The sequence below is a fragment of the Neovison vison genome, chromosome 14 (genome assembly GCF_020171115.1).
Source record: "Neovison vison isolate M4711 chromosome 14, ASM_NN_V1, whole genome shotgun sequence".
NCBI lineage: Eukaryota > Metazoa > Chordata > Mammalia > Carnivora > Mustelidae > Neogale > Neogale vison.
The window spans coordinates 40,008,630-40,029,917 of record NC_058104.1 but is presented as its reverse complement, the minus strand read 5'-3'; the positions used below and the strand labels follow the sequence as shown (position 1 = coordinate 40,029,917).

At 61.5% G+C, this 21,288-nt stretch overlaps 2 protein-coding genes across 3 annotated transcripts; one reads left to right on the top strand and one right to left on the bottom strand.

Annotated features, from left to right (window-relative positions):
* Positions 1–416: 416 nt before the first annotated feature.
* LOC122895286 (syntaxin-1B) lies at positions 417–15,205 on the top strand. 2 transcript variants are annotated; one of them, XM_044232578.1, is made up of 10 exons: positions 417–506; positions 8,422–8,496; positions 8,771–8,870; positions 8,991–9,065; positions 11,481–11,554; positions 11,865–11,973; positions 12,162–12,235; positions 14,170–14,307; positions 14,397–14,507; positions 14,798–15,205. In XM_044232578.1, the coding sequence occupies exons 1-10, from the start codon at positions 477–479 to the stop codon at positions 14,876–14,878; spliced, it is 867 nt and encodes a 288-aa protein (XP_044088513.1). In that variant the 5' UTR covers positions 417–476; the 3' UTR covers positions 14,879–15,205. The 2 variants fall into 2 exon arrangements, with proteins under 2 accessions (XP_044088513.1, XP_044088515.1); XM_044232580.1 differs by lacking the exon at positions 417–506 and adding an exon at positions 8,090–8,113.
* A 2,246-nt stretch (positions 15,206–17,451) lies between these two features.
* LOC122896126 (3 beta-hydroxysteroid dehydrogenase type 7) lies at positions 17,452–21,067 on the bottom strand. Its single transcript, XM_044234117.1, has 7 exons — positions 20,771–21,067; positions 20,231–20,398; positions 19,868–20,023; positions 19,520–19,628; positions 19,342–19,441; positions 18,989–19,151; positions 17,452–18,535 (listed from the first exon to the last, which is right to left on the bottom strand). Exons 2-7 carry the CDS (start codon positions 20,394–20,396, stop codon positions 18,120–18,122), a joined length of 1,110 nt encoding a protein of 369 aa, XP_044090052.1. The 5' UTR covers positions 20,397–20,398; positions 20,771–21,067; the 3' UTR covers positions 17,452–18,119.
* Between the last annotated feature and the right edge of the window lie 221 nt (positions 21,068–21,288).

The window sequence follows — 21,288 nt, the reverse complement described above, 5'->3', positions numbered from 1 at the left end:
CCTCCTCTCGGCTCTGCCCTTCCCCACCCGCCTCCGCGCCTCCCCACTCCCCCTCCCCGCCGGTCCCCCTCCCCCGGACTACAACCCCCAGGCGCCCCCAGCCCCGGGCGCTGCGCATGCCCCCTGCTCCCCGCCCCCTCCCGGCTCCCCCCCCTTCCTCCTTACCTCCCTCCGCCCCCCTCCCCCGCGCTTCGGCTCCCGCATCCCTCCATCCGAGCCTGTGCCGCAGCCGCATCGCCTCCGCAGCCCCGGCAGAGCCGAGCCCGGCCCAGGCCCCTGCCCCTGCCCGGCCCTCGGCCCGCAGCCCCCGGCCCCGCCCCCGCCCGCGGGCCCCCCCCCAGCGGCTCGGGTGCCCCCCCCACGCCCCCGGCGCCCCCAGACTCCAGCCTCCAGCCCCGAGGCGGGAGGCAGGGAGCAGCAGCAGAGGCAGGAGGAGGACGAGGAGGAGGAGGAGGAGGAGGAGGAGCCGTCGCAGGATGAAGGATCGGACTCAGGAGCTGCGGAGTGTGAGCTTGGGGGTGGGGAAAATGGGGGGGCGGGACCCCAATATTGGGGGAGCGCGTGGGGGCGGAGTGGGGGAGGTGCTGGGACATGGGGGCAAACGACGGGACTGGAGGAGGTGGGTGGTAGGGGCACCCCAGCATCTGGAGGCACCTGATGTCTCCAGTGAACCTGCATTTTGGGGACGGCGGCTGGAAGAGAGGTTGGAGGCCATTAAGACTCAAGGGGGCAGGAGAGGGTCCAGGGGCTTCAGCTACCCACGTTCCCAGGAGGGCCCCAGGGGGGTCTCCTCCGGGATGGGAGAGAGTGAATGTCCGGGGAGAATTGGAGGGTACTGTCCTCCCCTGGGCAGATTTGCGGAATTCGAAAGATGGGGGCGGTTACTGGGCCAGGCTGAGTCCGGCGGGACCGAGATTCGGGGGGGTGCTGTGGGGAAGGACACAGGTTGGGACAGAGATGCCAACACTTGGCAGTGACGGAAGTGTCTGTGTGTGTGTGTGCACACGCGTGTGTTGCTCCCTGTGGGGAGGGGGCACCTCTCAGAGACGAGGAGGGAAGGGGTGGCCTCAGCAGACAGCCAGAGGGCCAGGGCTGGGGATGGGGTGACCCCAGAGGCGGGAGATGGTTGCAGAGGAGAGACGAGGAGGAGGCTCCGTGCACAGGGCCATGGAATTGGGTTGTGTGACACGGACCGTGCTCTGCTGGGGGGAACTGGGGCATCCTGAACAGGCAGGGGCTGGTTGCTGTGGGCCCCTGGTTTGCAGGCCTTGAAGAGGCCCAGCTTCAGGAGTCTGGCCAGGCAGTTTGGGTGACAGGGGAGGAGGGTGGCGCTGATGCCCGCAGTGGCGGCCGCCACTTGGAGAGGCTTGATGAGCCCGGTTTCTAGGGTAGGGAGAATGTTGGGGGATTTGTGGAAATGACCCGGGGTCCGAGGAGGCAAAGCTGACAGCCTGCTGTGTGCTCGGGGCCTGTGGTGTTATGTTCAGAAAGTACTAGCCCCAGCCATGATGCAATCTGACGCCCTGGGTCTCTATCAGGGGGACCCTGTTGGTTGTTCCCTTTCCCCGGGTTACTACCCCATTTGACAGATGAGGAAGCTGAGGTTCGGAGATAGCAAGAGCTCGCCCAAGGTCACCAAGCAAGTGGGTGGGAGAATCAGGTGGGAATTTGGGTTTCAGTCTGGCAAGTTGACATGAGTCTCTGCTTTTTTTGTATCTTTGAAACAGAAGTCTCCACACTGGGTTAAAAAGCTCTGTTTGGGGGAGCCCCCGGGATAGGGGTGTGGGAAACCAGGCTACAGAAAGCTAGGAGGAAGGGGCTGGAAGATAAAATGACTGTTGCTGTCTCCGGGGAAAGATGTGTTGGCAAATCGGAAGGAAGGAGAAACTGGTGGTTGAAAGAGGGAATTTTGAAGGTTTCTGTATTCGACTTACACTGAATATGGGGCCGGGCATCCACTAAAGGACAGTATTAAAAATAATCAACCTTCTAGTGCCAGAAACTGTCCTAAGCGTTTCATTCATGTTTATTCATTTTGGTCTCCGCCACAACCCTGGTACTAGTTTGGTCCCATTTTATGGGTAAGGAAATTGAGGCCCAGAGAGGTTCAGAGGCACATAGCCAGGAAAAGGCAGGCGGGCGGGCTGGCTCCCACATTGACGCTCCGAGCTCCCTTCTTTCACGTTGCATTTTCCAAGGCCGTTTGCCGTCCATTATCTCATGAGACCCTCGCTGACCTCCTGGTGAGGTATGTAGATTGAGAGACGACCTCACGTTATAGCTGGGGAAACCGAGGCCCAGAGTGGTTAAATACCTGGCTCAAGGTCACACAGCTCTCAAGTGAGGAACGCAGATTGGAACCCAGATCCCCCGCCGCCAACACTGTTCCATGCCTCCAAAACCCAGAGAAATGGAAAGCGGTTGTTGAGGTGAGGTGCTGGCACATTTGAGGTCTGATCAGAGAGCGGGAGGGACAGTCCTAAGACACGGATGGAGGGGGAGGCAGAGCACGGCATCCTCATCCAAGTGGATCGGATAGGCCCCTGCGCAGACATGAGGAGTTCTGGCTGCTGGGGCTGCAGGGGTGGGCAGCCAGGTGGGGAGGTGGGAGGCGGCATGGGGGGTAAAGGGGGCAAATGGCTCTGGTGTTAGTCACAGCTCAGAGAGACTGGAGATTCGGGACGGGGGTGGTGGGGAGGGTAGAAAGAAGCTGCCAGATGCAAGGAGCGCCAGGGTCTCCGCACCAGCGTTGAAAGCGAGGACACTGGGAGGCAGGGGGGAGAGAGGCCTGCCAAAGCCGTCTCTGTGATGCGGAGAGGGATGGCGGGGGCCGGAGGGGGGGGTGTCACCTCAAGGGACCTGATCATCTTTCCAGCAGGACTTAGCGTTCCCCAGGGGTTCTCAGATCTGTTTATCACATAGCGGGTGAGGGCGCAGAGTTGGGAGTCAGACTGTCTGGGTTCATATCCTAGCTTTGCTACTTCCTGTGTGACCTTGGGTAGGTTTCTTAACCTCTCTGGTCCTCAGTTTCTTCACGTGTGAATTGGGGGTAACAATTGTACCCATTTGCTGGGTTGTCCAAAGGATTGGAACTAGGTAATAGGCAAAAGGTGGCTAAGAAGGGCCGTGGGCACCCAGTGCTCGGTGAGTGTTTGTTATTCTACAGCTCACTTGCTTATTTCCCTTGAACCTCATCACACCAGCACCCTGGGATGGGCGGGATGTGACCCCTAATTTATTTTGGAGTAGAAAGGGCCAGAGAGGCAGCCTGACCGAGGTCAAACAGATGGTAAGCTGGTGCTGAACCAGGGTTTTCTGTTTTCCACATTCCCCAGGCACCTCTGGGTGCGAGCTGGGAGCTGCTGGGCTGGAGGGGAGCTCGTTGGCCTGACGGCTGCTCCAGGGTCCAGGGTCCAAGGGGCGGGGCCAGGGATGGGGCTCAGGAGAGAAAGAGGCGTAAGTGGGGTCGAGGGGAGGACCGGGGAGAGAGAAGCATGTGTGTGGGCGGGGTTGCGTTTGGACTTTGGAGAGACCTGGCAAGGCCCGCAGTGAGGGAGGCTCAAATCGGAGGCCCAGTGCGCGTGGGGGCTGTGATGGGACAAGCCACGCACCCTGAGGGCAGGGACGAGTCACCTGGGTAGCACTCAGATATGGGCTAGGCACAGAGAGGGCCTTCGAAGGCATGCCTGAAAGACAGCGGCAAGAGTGACCCCATGAGGGAGCAGGACCCAGCAGAGCCCTGGTGATGGGCTGCCGATCCCCCGGCTGCACAGCGCTCCTTTCTGCCCTGCAGACACACCAAATTCACCCCTGCCTCAGGGCCTTGGCACTTGCTATTCCCTCTGCTGGTCTCTGTTTTGAGTGCTCTTCCCTCCCCGCGGACTGCTGTTCCCTCCGCCTAAAATTCCGTGTCATCCTGAAAAAAGCCACCCCTGCTAGCCCCTGCTAGCTAGCCCAGACCGAACCCGTCCTGTTGGATCTTCATCTCCCTCGATCTCTCGGAGGCAGGACCTCCTTCCTGTCTTATCCACCGCTGTGTTCTCAGCAGCAGCCAGGGAATGTGGCTCAGCTCATACATGTCTGCTAGGTGAATGAATGACTCAGAGGGGCAGAGGGAGGACTCGGAGGGGAGTAGGTGGGGAAGGAGGGAGGGCCGAGTGGCAAGGGGGGGTGGGAGGGCCAGGCTGGGCACTGGGAGGGCGGAGAGGCCCAGTCAGGGAGACAGACGGACAGGAGTGGGGGTGCGGCGGAGAGAGACAGCTGCCTCTAGATCGAGCCATGCTTGCACCCCGAGGAGCAGCGTGAGCACGTGTGTGCAGGGGTACGCATGTGTGTTTACACGCGCGCGCGCGCTCTATGACTTTGCTGTCCCCCAACACCGGGCTCTTTCCGCCTCTGTGTTAGTCACCTTCTCACCATCTGTCTCTGGTCCCTGACTTGCTGGCTCACTGTGTCCCTCTCCTTCCATCCACACATCTGTCTCTGCTGTCGCCCTGCACGGGTGTGCCCCAGGGGCCGCTGATCTCTCTGATGGAAGACTGCGGCTGGAGGCTTGGATCCCATGCCCCAAGGCCCGAGGCGGAGCCACTGGGCGCCCAGGACCTCTGCCGCCCCTCATGGAATGCTCGTAAGCGCTGGTAGAGCTCGTGGGCAGGAAGGGCAGAGGGCCTGGGTTCAAACCTGGTGCCCCCGACGGTGCCTGCTGCATCATCCTGAGCGAGTCACTTAATCTCTCTATGCCTCAGTTTCCTCCTCTGTCAGATGGGTATAAGAACAGTATCTGCTTCATGGAGTGCTTATGAGGGTTAAACGAAACGCACAAAACATGTATCGCAGGGCGCAGCTCACCATACTTAGCACACACGTGTTAGATTGCTTATCTCCTTCCTTTCGGACGTGAGGAAACTGAGGCTGGAGTTGTCCGTCAGGCGGGTCGGGGACACATGATCCTCTCTTCCGCGTGATCTCATTTGCCCACAGCCTGCGTCCCCTCAGGCCGGCCAGCTCCTTCCGGAAATGAGGCCTCAGTCCTTGTCAGACGCGCACCCCTCAGAGCGGGGAGGCCCTTGGCGCTCCAGCCTGCCCATTCCGCAGACCGACGGGGGCAGAGAAGGGCTGAGGTTTGCCTCGGATCACAGAGGAGGGTGAGGGGAGGTAGTCGCCTGGCTTCCTACCTGGGCTCTTCCTGCAGCCTGGCGGCCTTCCTGGATTTTTCTCCTGGCCACGGAGTTCAGCAGCGCCGGGGACAAGCAGGGCAGGGCGGGGTGGAGCGGGGTCCAGGGAAGCCTGGGATCAAGCACTGGGCGTTCAGGTCCCCCCTCTGGGCTGTTTTGCTGTGAAGCCTTTGGAAGGTCAGGCAACCTCTCTGAGCCTGCTTCCTTCTCTGTAACACAGGAGCTGCGGGGGGTACCAGCCAGCCCTCACGGAACACTGCGCCTTTCTGGCAGCATTAGGCATTTTTCCTGCCTGGACTCATTGCCTCCACCTGCCTAGCATTTGGGGCAGATATTACTGCTGTTCGGCGACGGCGGAGGCTGAAGCCCAGAAGGCAGAAATCGTGCGGCCTTGTAGCTGCTAGCCTGGGCAAGTTCTCTGTGCCTCAGTTTCCCTGTCTATAAAAGGGAGCTATAATAATACCGACCTCAAGAAAGGCTTTTGTAAGAATTAAATGGACAAATAGCCAAAGGGCGTAGAACCATGCCCAGCTCCTCATCACGTGCTATGTAAATGTTTGGCATTAATTATAATTATGCTGTCCAGGGGCCCTGATAGGGTTTAAAGAAAGAGTTACTGAGATCACAGCGATGTAAAGCCCAGGTAGAAGATGCTGTTAGAAGATAATATTTCCCCAGGATTTCAGGGCACGGAGCCCCACCAGACTGGGCCTTAGCAGGAGCTGAGCTGAGAGGGAAGATAGCTAGTGGCAGAGGCCCTGGAAGGAGGTGGCCTGGCCTTGAGCCTTCAAAGGGCTTGGGGCGAGTCTGTCTTAGATGCTTATGATTGCCGGCCCATTCAGCCCAGGCACCCTTGGACGAGTCACTTCTGTTTTTCGCCCCCTCTGACCCCCCGGTTCCCTCATCTGTGAAATGGGGACAATGATATTTGCTCAGCCTTCCTTTCAGGCCTGTGTGGTCAGGATCAAAAGGGATTACAGATGTAAAAGTGTCTGTGAAACGTGGAGGATTACTAGCTCTCCGCTCCCTGTAATTATTATACCAAATAAGTCATCCCTGGGTCTGCACCTCTCTTCCTCGCTCAAGGACAAGTAAACAGGCAACCAGGGATGCCCCAGGGCAGAATCGAGGGGAACTTGGCTCTGGAGACAAACAGGAGAGAGAGAAAGTGAAATCAGACTTTAGAAGGTCGAAAGTCAGCCTGGGGAAAAGGTGGAGAACAGGAAAGTTCCCAGACCAGAGGGACACCCCATGACCTCTGGGCAGCTGGGAAGGGGCCCAAGTCAGAGAAAGGGCAGAGGAGCGGTTTTGGCTCTAGGGGAAGGAGACCCCATGCGACAGCTGGCTTGAGGGCAGGACGTCGGGGAAGCTGGTGGGTCCTCCGAGAGGAGCTGGGCCTCCCGGAGCCTCTTGGGGCCAAGGTCTATCGGGGTAACCCGGGATCCGGTGGAGACCTGAGAAGCCAGGAGTCCTCTTGGAGGACCCAAGCCCCACCTGTGCCCCGTCTCCTTCTGAGAGCAGCTGTGCACAGAGACAGAGGAGCCTCCCTTTCCCAGGGGATGTTTGGGATCGTCTGGAAACTTATTGGAAGTGCTGGATACATTTTCTGACGTGGGGTGGGGCCCGTGTCAGTAGGGAGAGTTCCCTGCATTCTGTTTGGGCAGGAGCCTGGTGGGGGGCATCGAGAGCGGGCAGCTGGAGGGGCTCCCCCAGGCTCGCAGGCTCCTCCCGGGGCTGGCGGGGCTCTGCTGATTCCGAGTTCACTTGGCTGCCGCGATTGCATCTCGGCCCCATCTGGCTCTGTCTAGGTTCGATCCGAGCTGTCTGGGATCTGTCTGCCCCGAGTCTAGCTGGGCCTGAGCTTGTCTGGTTTCCGTCAGGTCTTGTCTGCGATCTGCTGGGACCCTGTCGGGGATCCACGGGATCCTGGGATCTCTCGGGATCCCAGCCGGCTGTGCTCCAGGTGGACACCTTCGGATCCTGTCTTGATGCCATTCGGGCCCGGGAAGTCCGAGGCTGTCCCGTTTGGGCGAGGCTGTTTCCGGAAGCCCGTCGGTTTAAATCTCCGCTGGGGCCGATTAGGGCTCCGCGTGTCATTAAGCTTGACGGGCTCGGCTTTTTGTCCTTGTCCCTCGGCTTTTTGGGACTTGGGCCCCAAGCGGGGCAGAGTCTCCAGTCAGGCGCGCGGGGTACTGGGGAGCCCGGTCCGTCCCGTCTTCTTTCCTGGCTCCGCCTGAGCGTGCAGGCGGAGATGGGAGATGAGGCCCGCCGGGTGCCCGCCGGGTGCCCTGCGACGCCCCCGGGGCTGCGGGCGACATCTGTGTGGCCACGCGCGGCGGGCAGCTTGGCCGTGGGGCCGCGTGTGGGTGAAGAGTATCTCCGCGGGGGTGTCGGGGCCTATTTCTGTGTGCCTTGTGTGTCCGCCCTTCTGTCTGTGTCACTGGTCTGTCTGGCGGGGGCGGGGCGCTGTGGGGGGTGAATCCCTCTGTGTCTCTGAGCCCCGGGGGCGGAGGGCTGAGCCGCCGCAGGCTGCAACTGGGAAACCCAGGCGGGCGAGAGTAGGTGGGTGTGAAGCCGGAGCCAAGGAAGCCAGTGACGACGCCGGGCCGGAGGGGCAGAGCCGCGGAGAGGGAGGAGGCACGCGGGAGGGGGCAGGCGCGGGGAGCGGGGAGCTGCCCGCGGGGCTCCTCCAGCCCTCCCTGGGCTTGTAGGCTCACCCTGGCGCCCGCAGCTGGCAGTGAAGTGACCTTGCCCAGGGGACGAGGCCGGTCTGGTGGAGGCTGGAGGGGAAGAGAAGGGGAAGCATCGGGAGGCCCGCACAGGAGTGGCTGGGGAGATGGCGGCCAGCGTCCGCCCCCGGGGCTTCCATTCCAGACCCCTTCCCGGAGCTCAGAGCCGATTCCTGCGAGGCTGACATTTAGCTGGTAGCTATGACACTGGTTAGTGGCAGCTGTCCTGCCCCCCCCCCAGGGACTGCATTCTTGGGGTCACATCCACCCTTGAAAGGGCGCCTCCTGCGGATTCCCTCCAAGGTGTCCCTTGGGCTCTCAGCTTCCTGGCTTCCCGGACCCTGTTCCACAATTTTTCCAGTGCTCATTCGGACCGCTTGGGGCCCTTGCATTTGACCTGTGGATGACCTGCCCCCTGCAGATGACCCCTTCCCAGGCCTCTGCTCTGAACCTAGAGCTGGGAGCATCAGATTCGGGATAGGGACTGTTCATGGACTCTACCTTTCTTCGCCTCCCAGGCTAAAGACAGTGATGATGAAGAGGAGGTGGTCCATGTGGATCGCGACCACTTCATGGATGAGTTCTTTGAACAGGTAACTGAGCGTCTGATGCTCCAGACCCAGAAGCTGGCCCCCAGGCCATGACTTCCCTTGCCCTGTTGCTACCCCTGCTCTCCGCCCCTACACCCTCTTGGCCTTTTTACCTGTCCCTCGACTCTGGATTCCCCGAACCCCGACTAAGCCCCAGGGCCCCTTGCCCGGCTCAGCGACTGTCCCTCGACTCTGGATTCCCCGAACCCCGACTAAGCCCCAGGGCCCCTTGCCCAGCTCAGCGACTTGGCTGGGCACAGCTGACCTGCTGCCCCAGGTGGAAGAGATCCGGGGCTGCATCGAGAAACTGTCAGAGGATGTGGAGCAAGTGAAAAAGCAGCACAGCGCCATCCTGGCCGCCCCCAATCCAGATGAGAGTGAGTATTGCCGCTGGGCGGCCGTCAGCGGGGTGGGGGTGGGGGTGGACGGTGTTGAGGGGAGGAGATGGGGCGTGGGCTCCCCTCCAGACTTCTTACCCGCTCCGGCTCTCCCCTCAGAGACCAAACAGGAGCTGGAGGATCTCACCGCAGACATCAAGAAGACGGCCAACAAGGTCCGCTCCAAGTTGAAAGGTGAGGATGCCATCCCCAGACTCGGGGAAAAACAACTCCGCCCTCCCTGGACCAAACGTGCCTTTCTATAAGGAGTGCCTACAGGTTTCCAGGACCCAGCTTCCTAAACAGTGAGAAAGCACAAAACCCCAGATGCAGATCTTTGGAGAAAGATAACATGACAAAGAAACGAGGGAGAGGAGGGTTTCTGTCCCAGGTGCGTCTGAGCATGGCTGGATCCACCACCAGCAAACAGAGGCTTTCAAGTGGCTTCAGTTTCATTAAATCCTTCTTTCTCCAGAACAGGTGCTGCGCATAGCGCTAAGCACCCAGTAGGTGGGCCCAGCAAATGCTTCTGAACTGGTATCCTCGGCTCAGGACAGATTGGATTGTGTGGCTGACATCAGGAGCTGGCAAGCTTTCAGGAGGGACCTGCCAAATGCTTATGTATTCACTCTAATTTAAGGACTTGGGTGCTGGTAATAACCACCTTCCCCCAAAGCATTGTGGGTTGGGAACCTCCTTATCTGCCCGTGCCAGGGGGATAGCGGTGTTACCGTGACGGGGTAAATGCAGCCTCAGAAAACGTTTGCCAGCCACCTACTTTGTCCGAGGCACTGTGCAGGGCATTGGGGAACAGGTGCCAGGTCAGGTGCCTGGCCTTGAACACACCTACCTAGGTCCAGAGAGAGCAGAACAGGGACTCCATGTGTCCCGCGCGCAGTGGGAGGTCATGTGTGAGCCTCCAGTGCCGATCAGTAAAAATAACCCTTTTACACTTGCATCTTGGGAAGGAAAATGACTTAAACTGGGAGCACATTAAGTACAGAGCCAGGCGGAGGGTGTTCAACTTCCATCATCAACTCATTCCTCCCCTCGGCTGCCTCACTGGCTCAGTAAGAAAAACAGAAGCAATTCCAAAGCAGGCTTTTTTTCCAGGGGGTAGCACATTTTTTTTTTCTTAATGAAATCTTACAAAGAACTCCAATATATACAATACACAAAAGCTAGGCTGTTCTGGCTGCACTGGCCTTGGGGGGCTCAGCGCCCTACCTACCTGGTCTCCCCTTTCCTCTCGGCAGTGGCTGTTGAGGTTCTTTCTCAGAAGCAGGTTTCTCTGGAACGCTGCTTTCAAATCCTTTGGGCCCACCGAGCTCTGACCTTAACACTCTCTATAAGACCACGAGGTAGGCTCTGTGGATTATGTGTGAGTCCAGAAACAGACCAAGAAAGAGCTAGGAAATGTAGCAGTGACGCAGAGAAGCTGACCTTCCGGACCTCCAGAAGAAGAGAGATTCTCTTCTCCTCCAACTTTGTCCAGCTACTTGATGGCATGAGCTCGGGCTTTGTGTGTGACCATAAGTGAGTCGCTTTACCTGGCTGAACCTCAGGTTCTACGTGACCCATGAGCGGATTATGACTGAGCTCGGGATTGCTGTAAGAAGTCAGTGAGATCCTCTGAACGACCCTTTTCTATGGAGTTGGGCCCCAGACCCAAGTCTGACAACAGAGTCCCGGTAGGGGCCAGAGGTTCCGACCTCCCCGGCTGTGCCTGGCGTGCCTGTGCCTTTTCCGCAGAAGGCAGGCCAGGAGTGTCACTCAGTCCCTGTGCCCACCATTGGTGGCAGGAGAGCACTGGGGTGCTGTTTAGCCCCCAACCTTTCCTGCCGCCAGCAGAACAGAGGAGTGATGTTCTCAGGAATGGCCTGGAGGCCCTTCCAGGTCTGGAGGGCCTGGTGATTCATCTCTGCTGCGTTTTCAGAGCACTGTAGATCTTATCGCAGGCAAGCTCTTTTTTAGAAAATCTGAAGGATGGATGTCAGGGGAGCCCGATCCAGAAGCAGGACTCCCAGTTAACCTGTGCGCTTTTCCAGAACATCCTTTAGAAGTGGGAATTCCGGAAACAGAGATCACCTTGCAGGGCTGGGGGAGAGCTAGTTTCTGTCGGAATATCCCTCCTTCCCCTTAGAATTTTACAAGAAAAAGGCGGCCACTAGAACCCGACCCACCTGAAGTGCCAGCTTCTGCTAGAAAAACCGCAGGACGGGTTCCTGCCCTCTTTCCAGAGGCTGTAGGACGTGGAGAGCTCCCCACCTTCTGGAGCCCCTCCTGGGGTCAAGCAGGAGTTCTACAGCTGGGGGACCCTTCGAGACCCAACCCTTCCGCCAGAACAAGTAGCCCCTTCCTGTCTGCTGACCCGGTGACCCTCCATATCTTCCTTCCTCCCTGCCTTCCAGACCCTCCAATACGTCTGTCTTCTATTCATCCGCCTCCCGTCCCCGCACCCGGACCCTTTATCGTCTGCCCTGGCCGTGGGGGTGACATCTCTTCACAGGCCCGGGGCCTGCCTCGGGATGTCGACCCTTCCTACGTCCCAGACCCCTGCCCCACGTGTCCCGGGTCCCCGGGCTGGTCACTGTACCCTCTCTCCCGCAGCAATCGAGCAAAGCATTGAACAAGAGGAGGGGCTGAACCGTTCCTCGGCGGACCTGCGCATCCGTAAGACCCAGGTGGGAGGCTACGGCCTGGAGAGGCGGGGACCGGGCCGGGCCGGACCGGACCGGACCGGACCGGACTGGGAAGGGAGCCCCGGTTGGAGCCGGGAAAGGAGAGTGGGCGGCCAGAGCGGAGCGGGGCGGGGGCGCCGCTGGGCCACGGCAGGTGAGGGCCCGGCGGCGGGGGCGTCCGGGACTGAGCACTTATGTGGGGTTGGGGTCGCGGCTGAGCTAAAGAAGGGCGATGCCCCGCTCAGCTCCTCCTCCCGCCCCGGCCTCCCCCCACCCTGCCCCGGCCCCCTGATGTGTCTGCACCCTCCCCTAGCACTCCACCCTCTCCCGGAAGTTCGTGGAAGTAATGACCGAGTATAACGCGACCCAGTCCAAGTACCGGGACCGCTGCAAGGACCGGATCCAGCGGCAGCTGGAGATCAGTGCGTGCGCCCCGCTCCAGAGTCCCCGCTTGCCCCAGCCGCCTTCCGTGGCTTCCCCAGGGCTCGCGTGGAGGCCGAAGGCTGGGTGGGGGGTGGGGGGTGGGGGCTCCTGGGTCTCTGCCCCGTCCCACAGCCTCAGGCCCCCAGACTGGCCCAGTCCGTGAGCAGGGAGGCCCTTCTCCCCACAGCTGGAAGGACCACCACGAACGAGGAACTGGAAGACATGCTGGAGAGCGGGAAGCTGGCCATCTTCACCGATGATGTGAGCCCCGGGTGGGGGTGGGTCCGGCTTGGGAAAGCATTCACTGCTCCCTCCCCGAGCTGAGCTTGCCTTAAGGCCCTAAGTCCACCCTGGGATCCCAGACAGGGGAAGCCAGGACCTGGAGCTGGGGGCTGCCATGGGAGCAGGGCAGGAAGGCACCCCCGTAAAAACGGGCAACGTGTTGAGTAGCCACACACTGTTCTAAGCACCTTACATGTTTACATTCACCTGCTGTCTCGTCTGGTCCTCACCACCACCCTCTGAGGGAGCCACAGTCCACCCGTGCGGACATCTGGCGCGGAGATTAACCGGAGAGGTTAAGTAACACGCCCAGGGCCTTGGAGCCAGGATCCAGATGCACGGTCTCCTTCCTGCCAGTTAGGGCTTGGACGTCCTGAGAACATACGCTACTCCCTGCCGAAGCGGGGCATTTCACCCAATGAGTAATGTGCCCACATTATGAGATTTTGAAAATATACCAGTTTTAGTTTTGCTAAAGTTTTACGCCCTGCCCTGCCTTTGTCATCTTAAATGTGAGTGGATGGGCTTCCCCCACTGTGGTTCTCCTTTCTCTTTGTAGATTTTGCCTTGGCCTGCCCAGTTCTGTCTCTGCTTCTGATGGCAGAACGGCTCTGGTTAAGATTTCTAGACCAGAACTCGAGTCTGTTCAGTGACTGTCTAGCAGTTTTCAGCAAATTGTTATTTAGAGAACTGATCTCGATTAAATTAGCTTTGGAGCAAATTGATTAGGGCCGGGTAGCAGCCTGGAGTCCTCCCAAACAGCTCTGCCCAGGCTTCCGTGTGAGAACAGAGGGGAGCCTGGTGGGTTCTAAGAGGACAGAACTGATCCCTGCCAGTGAACCCCCCGTGACTGCAACGGAAACCCGTCCGTACAATGCAGGGTGCTCGGGGATCGTGCCTGAGGGATGTGCAGCCCGCAGACAGGCCCTAAGGTAGCAGATAACTCCTACAGTCAGGGAAGGCTTCCTGGGGGAAGTGGCATGGGAGCTGTGCTTTAAGAAACAAGGGACATTTGGATGTGGTGAGGTGCGCGAAAAGCCCACCAGAGAAGGGGGGCCGACTGAACAAAGATGGGGAGAGTGGGCCACTTGCCAAACAGCCGTTGGATGATTTTGGCTCTTAGAGGAGATGTAGGAGATGAGGGCAGAAAGGGAGACTGAGCCCTGGGTAGGGTGAAGGTGTACAGACTGTGGGGGGGCAGGGAGGAATTGTGGGGGGCCCTGGAGGGTTTCAGAGCAGGGGAATGGCTCGATGGGGTCTGAACAGTAAGCAGTTGGGGAAGCGAGTGGCCTGGCTCAGGCCAGGTATGCGGGGGAGAGGGAATCCCTGCTCGTGGGTGGGAGTGAATTTCTCTCCCCCTGACTCTTGAGGGCTGCGGTGCAATTCTTTATTTCTGCCCTCCCTAATGTCCTGGGGGCTCCAGAGCAGGCACACTGCCTTCTCTGCTGGGCCTTCTCTGCTTCTACTTGCTTTCTCTATGGTGTCCTCTGCCTTTGACCAGATGGGGGCCCCCAGTGCTCATGGTGACTCTACAACCCTATCGCTCTTCCCTGGGGTGTGTGTGTGTGTGTGTGTGTGTTAGAGGAAGCCCTGGGGAGGTGGCGGGTTCAAGCCAACTTTTATTTCTTGTAACTCAGACTTCTCTTTGGTGTTTACTGTGTGCCCGGCAGGTGCCGTTCTAATCGGCGGATGCACAGTAACTCAGAGCACGGTGGGGGGCGGGCACTGCAATCATCCGCCTTTTCCAGGTGTGGAAACTGAGGCCTGGGAAGGTTAAACAACTAGCCCACAGTCAGAGCTAAGAAAGGACGGTCAGATTTCAGCCCAGACACTCTGGCTGCAGACCCCACAGTTACCAGAGGGCAGAGGGGTCTGCAGCTCCTCCCCTCGCGCCCCCCACCCTGTCGCCCTAGATCAAAATGGACTCACAGATGACGAAGCAGGCACTGAATGAGATCGAGACGCGGCACAACGAGATCATCAAACTGGAAACCAGCATCCGAGAGCTGCATGACATGTTTGTGGACATGGCCATGCTTGTGGAAAGCCAGGTACTGCCCTTCCCCCGCCTTCTGGGACCCTCCTGCAGGTCCCTGGGGCGCCCCCCCCTTCAGCCCAGCCCCCACCCCATCCTCTGCAGGGCGAGATGATTGACCGCATTGAGTACAACGTGGAACATTCCGTGGACTATGTGGAGCGAGCCGTGTCCGACACCAAGAAAGCTGTGAAATACCAGAGCAAGGCCCGGAGGGTGAGCCGGTGGGGGGGAGAGATGGGCGGGCCTCGGGGAGGGGAGAGGAGTGGGGCAGCCAGGGCAGGTGGGCTGCAGCGGAGGAGGGCTCGGTCGGCTCGGTCGGCTCGGTCGGCTCGGGCCAGGGCTGAGGTGAGTGTTGAAATCCAGAGGGAGGCCTTATCTCGGGCTCTGACCTCTTCCTTTTTCTGTTTTCTCTCCCTCCACTTTTCCTCCCACCTCCTCCCCGACCTGCCCCCCATCTGTCCGTCTCTCTCGTCCTTCCTCTCTGTCGACCTTTCTGCCTGCAGAAGAAAATCATGATCATCATTTGCTGTGTGGTGCTGGGGGTCGTCTTGGCGTCATCCATTGGGGGGACGCTGGGCTTGTAGGCCCCCCACCCCTGTCTCCCCCAGACCCTCCCCCCCACATTGGGAGCAATACCCCCACCACCCCTTTCACTCCATCCCCTGCTCCAGGCTCACCCCCAAGACAGACCCAGGCAGCCCCGCTTCCCCACTTCCCGTCGGACCCCAGAGTCCCCGGACCTGCCCCCCACCCGCCACGGACCACCCCCCGCACGTAGACAGCAGCAGGCGTGATTACACACGCACACCCACATGCGTGCCGCCAGAACATGCTCAAGACGTGTGGACACCCCAGCGTGTGTGTGCGTGTGCGTACGTGTGTGTAGAAGCCCCCAACCCCCCTTCAGCACCCCCCCCCCCCCCGTCTGTGTGTCATCTGCGCTCTCCCCCTTCACTTGCGTTGTTGTGTGTGGACTGTGGCCAGGTGTAACACAGCAGCCCTGCTCTGTCTTCTGTGAACAGGCGTGTGTGTGCGTGTGTGTGTGCGCGGAGGGTGTGCTTCCACGGTTGATCGGGGCTCTCCTCAGAGAGCTTCGTGTTGTGCGCGGACACCCGTGTCGGGTGGGCGCAAGATGTGTGTTCTGTGCGGTGTAGAATGCGTCTGTGTGAGCGTGTGTGTGCGTGTGTGTGCGCGGAGGCTTTCCACGCCGTGGGCGCCGCCCGCCCAGTGGTGCGGCCACACACCGCCGATCCACCGACGCCGCGCCCGGCCCGCATGCCCGTCCTCCTCCGCGTCTCTGCCGGGGCAGGCCCTCCTCTGGGGACGCTGCGGGCCCCGGTGCGCCCCCCGTGCCCAGGCCGCGTGAGCGAGTGCGAGTGCGCGCCCCGCCCCGGCCTCCTCGTGGGCGGTGGTACCCAGGAGGGCGGCCGCAGACGGGCGGCCAGCGAGGACATGCGGCCTTCCACGCGTTCCCCTCAGCGGGGAGAGGCCGGCGAGTGTCTTCGCCGCCGCAGTCGATGCTCCGGGCTCTGCCTCCGGGACCGGGATGGCCCGCGCAGCCTGCACTCGCTGGGGGTGGGGGGCGCGGGACCCGCGGGTACAGCGCTGACCGCACGCGGGGCGCGCGCCAGGGTCGGGCCTGTGTGTGCACAGGGGGAGGGAGTCTGCACGTGTGTGCACAGGGGGAGGGAGTCTGCACGTGTGTGCACAGGGGGAGGGAGTCTGCACGTGTGTTCAGTGTTTCCCAGGTCCCCTTCATGTGAGGCGTGCGTGCGTGCGTGCGTGGCGCAGAGGCAGACAGAGAGACTGTGCACTTGTGGCCTTCCAGAACGCGTCCCCCTCGGGCCCCCTCCCCCTCCCGTGGCTGGCCCCGTTCCTACCCGAGCTGTGTGAGCCCCATGTGAGGCCCATCTGTGTAACAGCCCCTGAGGTGGGCTCTGCTGTGGACGGGAGCCTGCCCGTCCCTTCCAGGGTGTCCTTCGGCGGGACGGGACGTTTGCCCCGGTGTCCGATTCCAGCCCTCCTCCCATCTCGGCTTCTCCGGGGACGTCAGGACAGGCCCCAGCACCCCACCCTTTTTCCTTCCTGCCTCCGGCGTCAGGACACCCTCGCAGCCCAGGTGCTTCCGGAATTCCCACCGCCTTCGGGGGGGGGGGGGGGGCCCAGCAGGAGGGCGGAGCCGTGTCTGGAGGGATGCCGTGGCCTCCGGGAGCGGCACCGGGCCCATGGCTGCCCATCTCCGGGCAGCTGGACTGGAGGTTCATCAAAGGTCTGCTGGGCCCCGGCTTCTTCGAGTCCCGCACATCGTGTGAGGGCAGCCCGTTGGCTGCTGTGTCTCTGTGGGTCCCGGAACGTCGTCTGGGGGCTGGTGTCTCGTGCATGTTCTCGGACAAGTGTGTGCTGCTCCTCCTCCACGCGCCTACAGCCACCAAGCCCCCGAGTGACCCGGGGGTGGTCCTGGGCCTGGCCGGGGCTCGCTGCTTCCCCTCCCCCCAAGCCCTGCCTCTCTCAAAGCACACTGCGTGTTCATCCCATGTGCCTGTGGGCCGATGCACGCTCTTGCCACGCCCTGAGCGTGTGTACATGATGTGTTCTATGCATTCACCCTGTCCCCCAAGCCCGCCCCGCAGAGGACATGATGGGTGGCCCCCGGCTCCCTTCTCCCCCCACCCCGCCCCCTGCCCGCTGTGCAGCCGTGTGCGTTGGCGTGTGTTTCCGTGTCGCTGGCGTGTCACGTGATGTAGCCGTGTTTGCTGACATGAGCCCTTGCCCCTTCTGTTTCTCTGTTGGTTTCTAGAGCTCTTTCCCTCTCCTCCCAGGAGGGGACAGGACTCCTGGGGCCTGGCTGGGGGCCCAGAGCCAGGCCACCCTCTCCTGTTAGCCCTCAGAGTCCCATTTCTCTCTATTGGTGACCAAGTTGCAAATGGATAAAACACAGGAAAATTCTGCCCCCCCCACCCCGCCCTGCATGTCCTGTCCCCAGAGCCCCCCATCCCCACCCCGGGCCGGGTCGGGCCCCGTGGGACGGGAGAAATAGCAACCAATCCAACAGCGGGCATGCTGTGTGCTCACTTCCTTCTGTCCCCACGTGGGACAGGCGCCGTGGGGGACAGGGTGGGAGGCAGGAGGGGGACTGGAGAGGTAGACAGACACAGGGTTGGATTAGGAGCTTTAATCCAGGGCTCGGCTGGGTACAGCACAATACTGTAGGAAGTGATTTGGGTGGAGAGGTGGGAAGAAGGAAAAAGCTGCAGGTTTGCTCAGGCGTCATTGAAGAGCAGAGAGCTGTCAAAAGGCGATAAATGTTTTTTAAAAAAATGAGACTATGACCCTCCAAGAGGGCCCCAGGTGGTAGGAGGAGTCAGAAAGGATCTTCAGGCCGAATCCAGGCCTGAAAAAATGAGACTATGACCCTCCAAGAGGGCCCCAGGTGGTAGGAGGAGTCAGAAAGGATCTTCAGGCCGAATCCAGGCCTGAATCCATGCCCAGACCTCAGAAGGCCTGCACGAAGCCCGTGGGACCCCTTCTCACTTCCTGCTTGAAAAGCCAGATGGGACAGGGCAGTTGAGAACAATCGGGCCATCGGACACTCCCCAGCCAGCCGTCGGCCTGGGTCGAGAGTGAAGATGTGCCTGTCCCAAAACCCTGCCCCAGGACTTAAGAGGCGTGAGGATGCAGACTCGCGGCTCGTGGCTTAGAAGCACGGGGAGCTGCAAGGCAGGCGAGCTGGTGTAGCACCAGCCCCTCTGCCCCCGAGGGCTAGAGGGCCCTGGACCTGGATGGACGGACGTGCCACGCACCGGGCTCCAGGCCCCAGCTCCACCGTCACCGGGCTGAGCCCTCCACGGCCTGCACCCAGCGGATGGTGCGGGTCCGGCTGTCCTCCCAAGAGAACAGGGGTACGTAGCCGAAGTGGCGCTGCGCCTTGTCGGTGCTCACGGTGAAGGTCGTGCTGGCCACGGCCAGTGTGTAGGGGTTGAGCAGGGGGGCGTAGAGAAACAGGGGCCGCAGCAGCCACTGCAGCAGGGCGTTGAGAGCGGCCAGAAGCACCAGCAGCCAGTAGGGCACCAGCAGGCGGGACTCCACGAGGCGCAGCCCGCAGGGGCCCAGGAACTCCATGTTGAAGTCCTCGTAGCTCTTATAGGGCGAGTCGTCGTAGCAGAAGTACACCTGACCGCCCATGAGAGCCGCCCGCTGCTCCAGCTCCCGGGCCGCCAGCACGTGCATCCAGGCCACATTGCCTGCCGGCGGGGGAAGGGAGGCGGACGTGGTCCCGAGTGCCCTAGAGCCCACGGAGAGGCTGCTCTCTCCTGGGCTGGCCCGTGTCCAAGGGGCCCCCGGAACTACAGCTCTTGGAGAGGCTGCTTTCTCCCCACTCGCCCTCCTGGGCCGGCCGGGGTGCGTGCTACTTCTCTGGGGGCTCCCGTACAGGGGCTGCCCCTCACCTCTCCTGGGGAGATGCCGCTCCCCTGACTGCCGTCCTGTCCTTGGCGGGTGACATGTGTTTTACGTCAGCCTTCCCAACTCGCACGGGTGCGCTTTCCTCCGGGGCTGGGCAGACAAGGCCCGCATATCCGGCCGCTCTGGCCCATGCGCGGCTCACCCTTCGCTGGCCACGGCATACGCTGCCCACCCGGGACCACCCGGGCCCCGCCCCGTTCCTAGCCCCGCCCACCGTGTAGCCGGGGCCTTACCCACGTAGACCCGACCATGCTCCACGGAGGCTGGGATGGCCCGGAAGAGCCGACCCCCCAGGCGAAGGCCTTGGTGGTAGAAGTCCCTCATGATCTGGTGGCCTTCACCGTAGATGCCAGTGGGACGCAGGGCACACGTCACCAGGGGCAGCCCCCCACGGACCTGGGGGTGAAGGGCAGGCATAGCGAAGACCCAGTACCCAGCAGCCTGCCCTCTGGCCTGGCCTCCTCCCATTGGAGCCGGAAGGGAGGAGGGGCCCAGGGCAGACTGCGAAGTCCCGCTGGTGCCAGCTCTGCCTGCGACAGGCGGCCCTCCCCACTCCGCCTCTGGGTCTCTTCGCCTCCCGTCTCACCTCCCTTCCGTTGGCGTCCAGGACCAGCTGCTCCGCTTGTGCCTTGCTGCGAGGATAGGGGTGGCTGTGCACTGCTTCATAGGGGGTGTCCTCGTTGCCCCTGGTTGGAGGACAGGGAGGATTCTTAATGCTGAGGGGAGATGGGTCTCTCAAAGTATTGAGGGGAACCTCAGCTTACCTGTAGAAGGGGTGGCCTTTGATGTTGGGCCCCACAACTTCCATGCTGCTCGTGTAGACCAGGAACCGTGTTCCGGTCTGCACACAAGCCTCAATCACGTTCTTTGTGCCTGGGAGAGGTGGTGGGGAGGGGAGGGTGGACCTGAGCTGGAGCTTCCTCCCTCTCGGCATCTCAATTCTGGGTGAGGGCCCGGGGCTTCCTTCCCCAGGTCCGGGGAAAAACCACAGCAGGGCTGGGAGGGCTGCCGGACTGCCATGAGTGGGGCAGACGCGTCCAGAGGACAGGTTTCCACAGGAGAAGCCCAGAAATCAAGGTCAAAGAGGGGGTGGGAGTAAACAGGCACCTCACCCTGCACGTTGACCTCATAGATGGTCTCGGGGCTGGCCCTCCCGAACACATCCACCAGCCCGGCTGTGTGGACGACCACATGGGCTCCAGCCACAGCCGCTGCCACCTCGTGGGCCTGGGTCACATCCCCCTGGATGGCAGTCACCTGCACGGGCCCTGGGAGGGATGGGGGCAGCCAGAGGAGCATCAGAGCTGGGGCCGCCAGCCAGCTGCTGGACTCAGCCCACACCCTTAGGAGCCACATGTTCCCAGTGTGACTCATTCATCCCATTTGTGCGCGCTGGACCACATAAACAGGCCTCATGTTTTCCACCCTCGCCGAAGGAGCCCACCCGCCCCCATATCCCTCCCCACCACAGTCACCTGTCTTCAGCTCCTCCAGCCAGGGACCCAGGTGCAGGTCAAAGACCCGCAGCTCCAAGAGCTGGGGTTCCCGCTGCAGAAGCATCCGCACCACATGCTCCCCCAGGAAGCCGCAGCCACCTGTGACCAGGTACACCAGCTTCCGGGCCTCTGGAGACTCGGCCATACCTGGCCGGGGAAGAGAACGGGGTTGCCCGCCGCCACCTACCCAGTGCCCACAGCACACCTGTCGCTCCCAGCTGTGGCCTCCGGCCTAGTGGGCCGGAGTGGGGACGCCAGGGGCCCCAGGTGGCTCCCGAGCCTGGGGCGCAGGCTGCCGCAGCTGCGCTACCTGCCCCCGGCCCCGCCAACTGCGGTTACTGAGATAAGAAGGGTCAAGGCCTGGGGTTTGGGAAGGGCTCAGGGGTTGAGCTGCAGGGGGAGGTTCTGGGGACCAAAGTGGAAGGGAGGAGGTAAGGAGCTGAGGAAGAAAGGAGAGGGAGCCGGGAAGCACTGTGACGAGGGAAAGGGCCCCGGGGCCCTGGCATCGCCTCCGCCTACCTGCAGCCAGTCCCGGGACAGCCACACTGGCCACCGGAGGGGCTGTCTTCTGTCGACTCTGGGGCTGGCCGGCCAGCACACCGGCCCCTTCCGCTCGCTCCTCCTCCCTCCTGGCCCATTCCAGGAACAGAGCCCAGCGCGGCCTCCACCCCTCCGCCCCCTTCACGCTTGCCGCGGGGCGCCCCCTGGTGGCCACTCTGCACTCCGCGGGCGTCTGGTCCCAGCAAAGAACTTGAGGAACAGGGCTGGGGAAGCTGGAGCCTGGGGGGTGGGCACTGAGGACGGGGCAGGTGCGGTGACCTCACCGCCCCGCGTGACATCAGTCCCCCCCTTTGGCTGGATTTCCCAGGACGCCAGAAGCCCGGCAGCAGCTGTGGTTCCGGGAAGGGAAGGGGACGCCAACCTTGGCCCAGCCTGGCTGACCTTGGTGGGGGATTTCTGGGTGACTATTCCAGCCTAAGGGGTTCAGTCCGCATGTCTGCCCACCCCAAACTTCGGTCCACCCGTTGCCCCTCTCT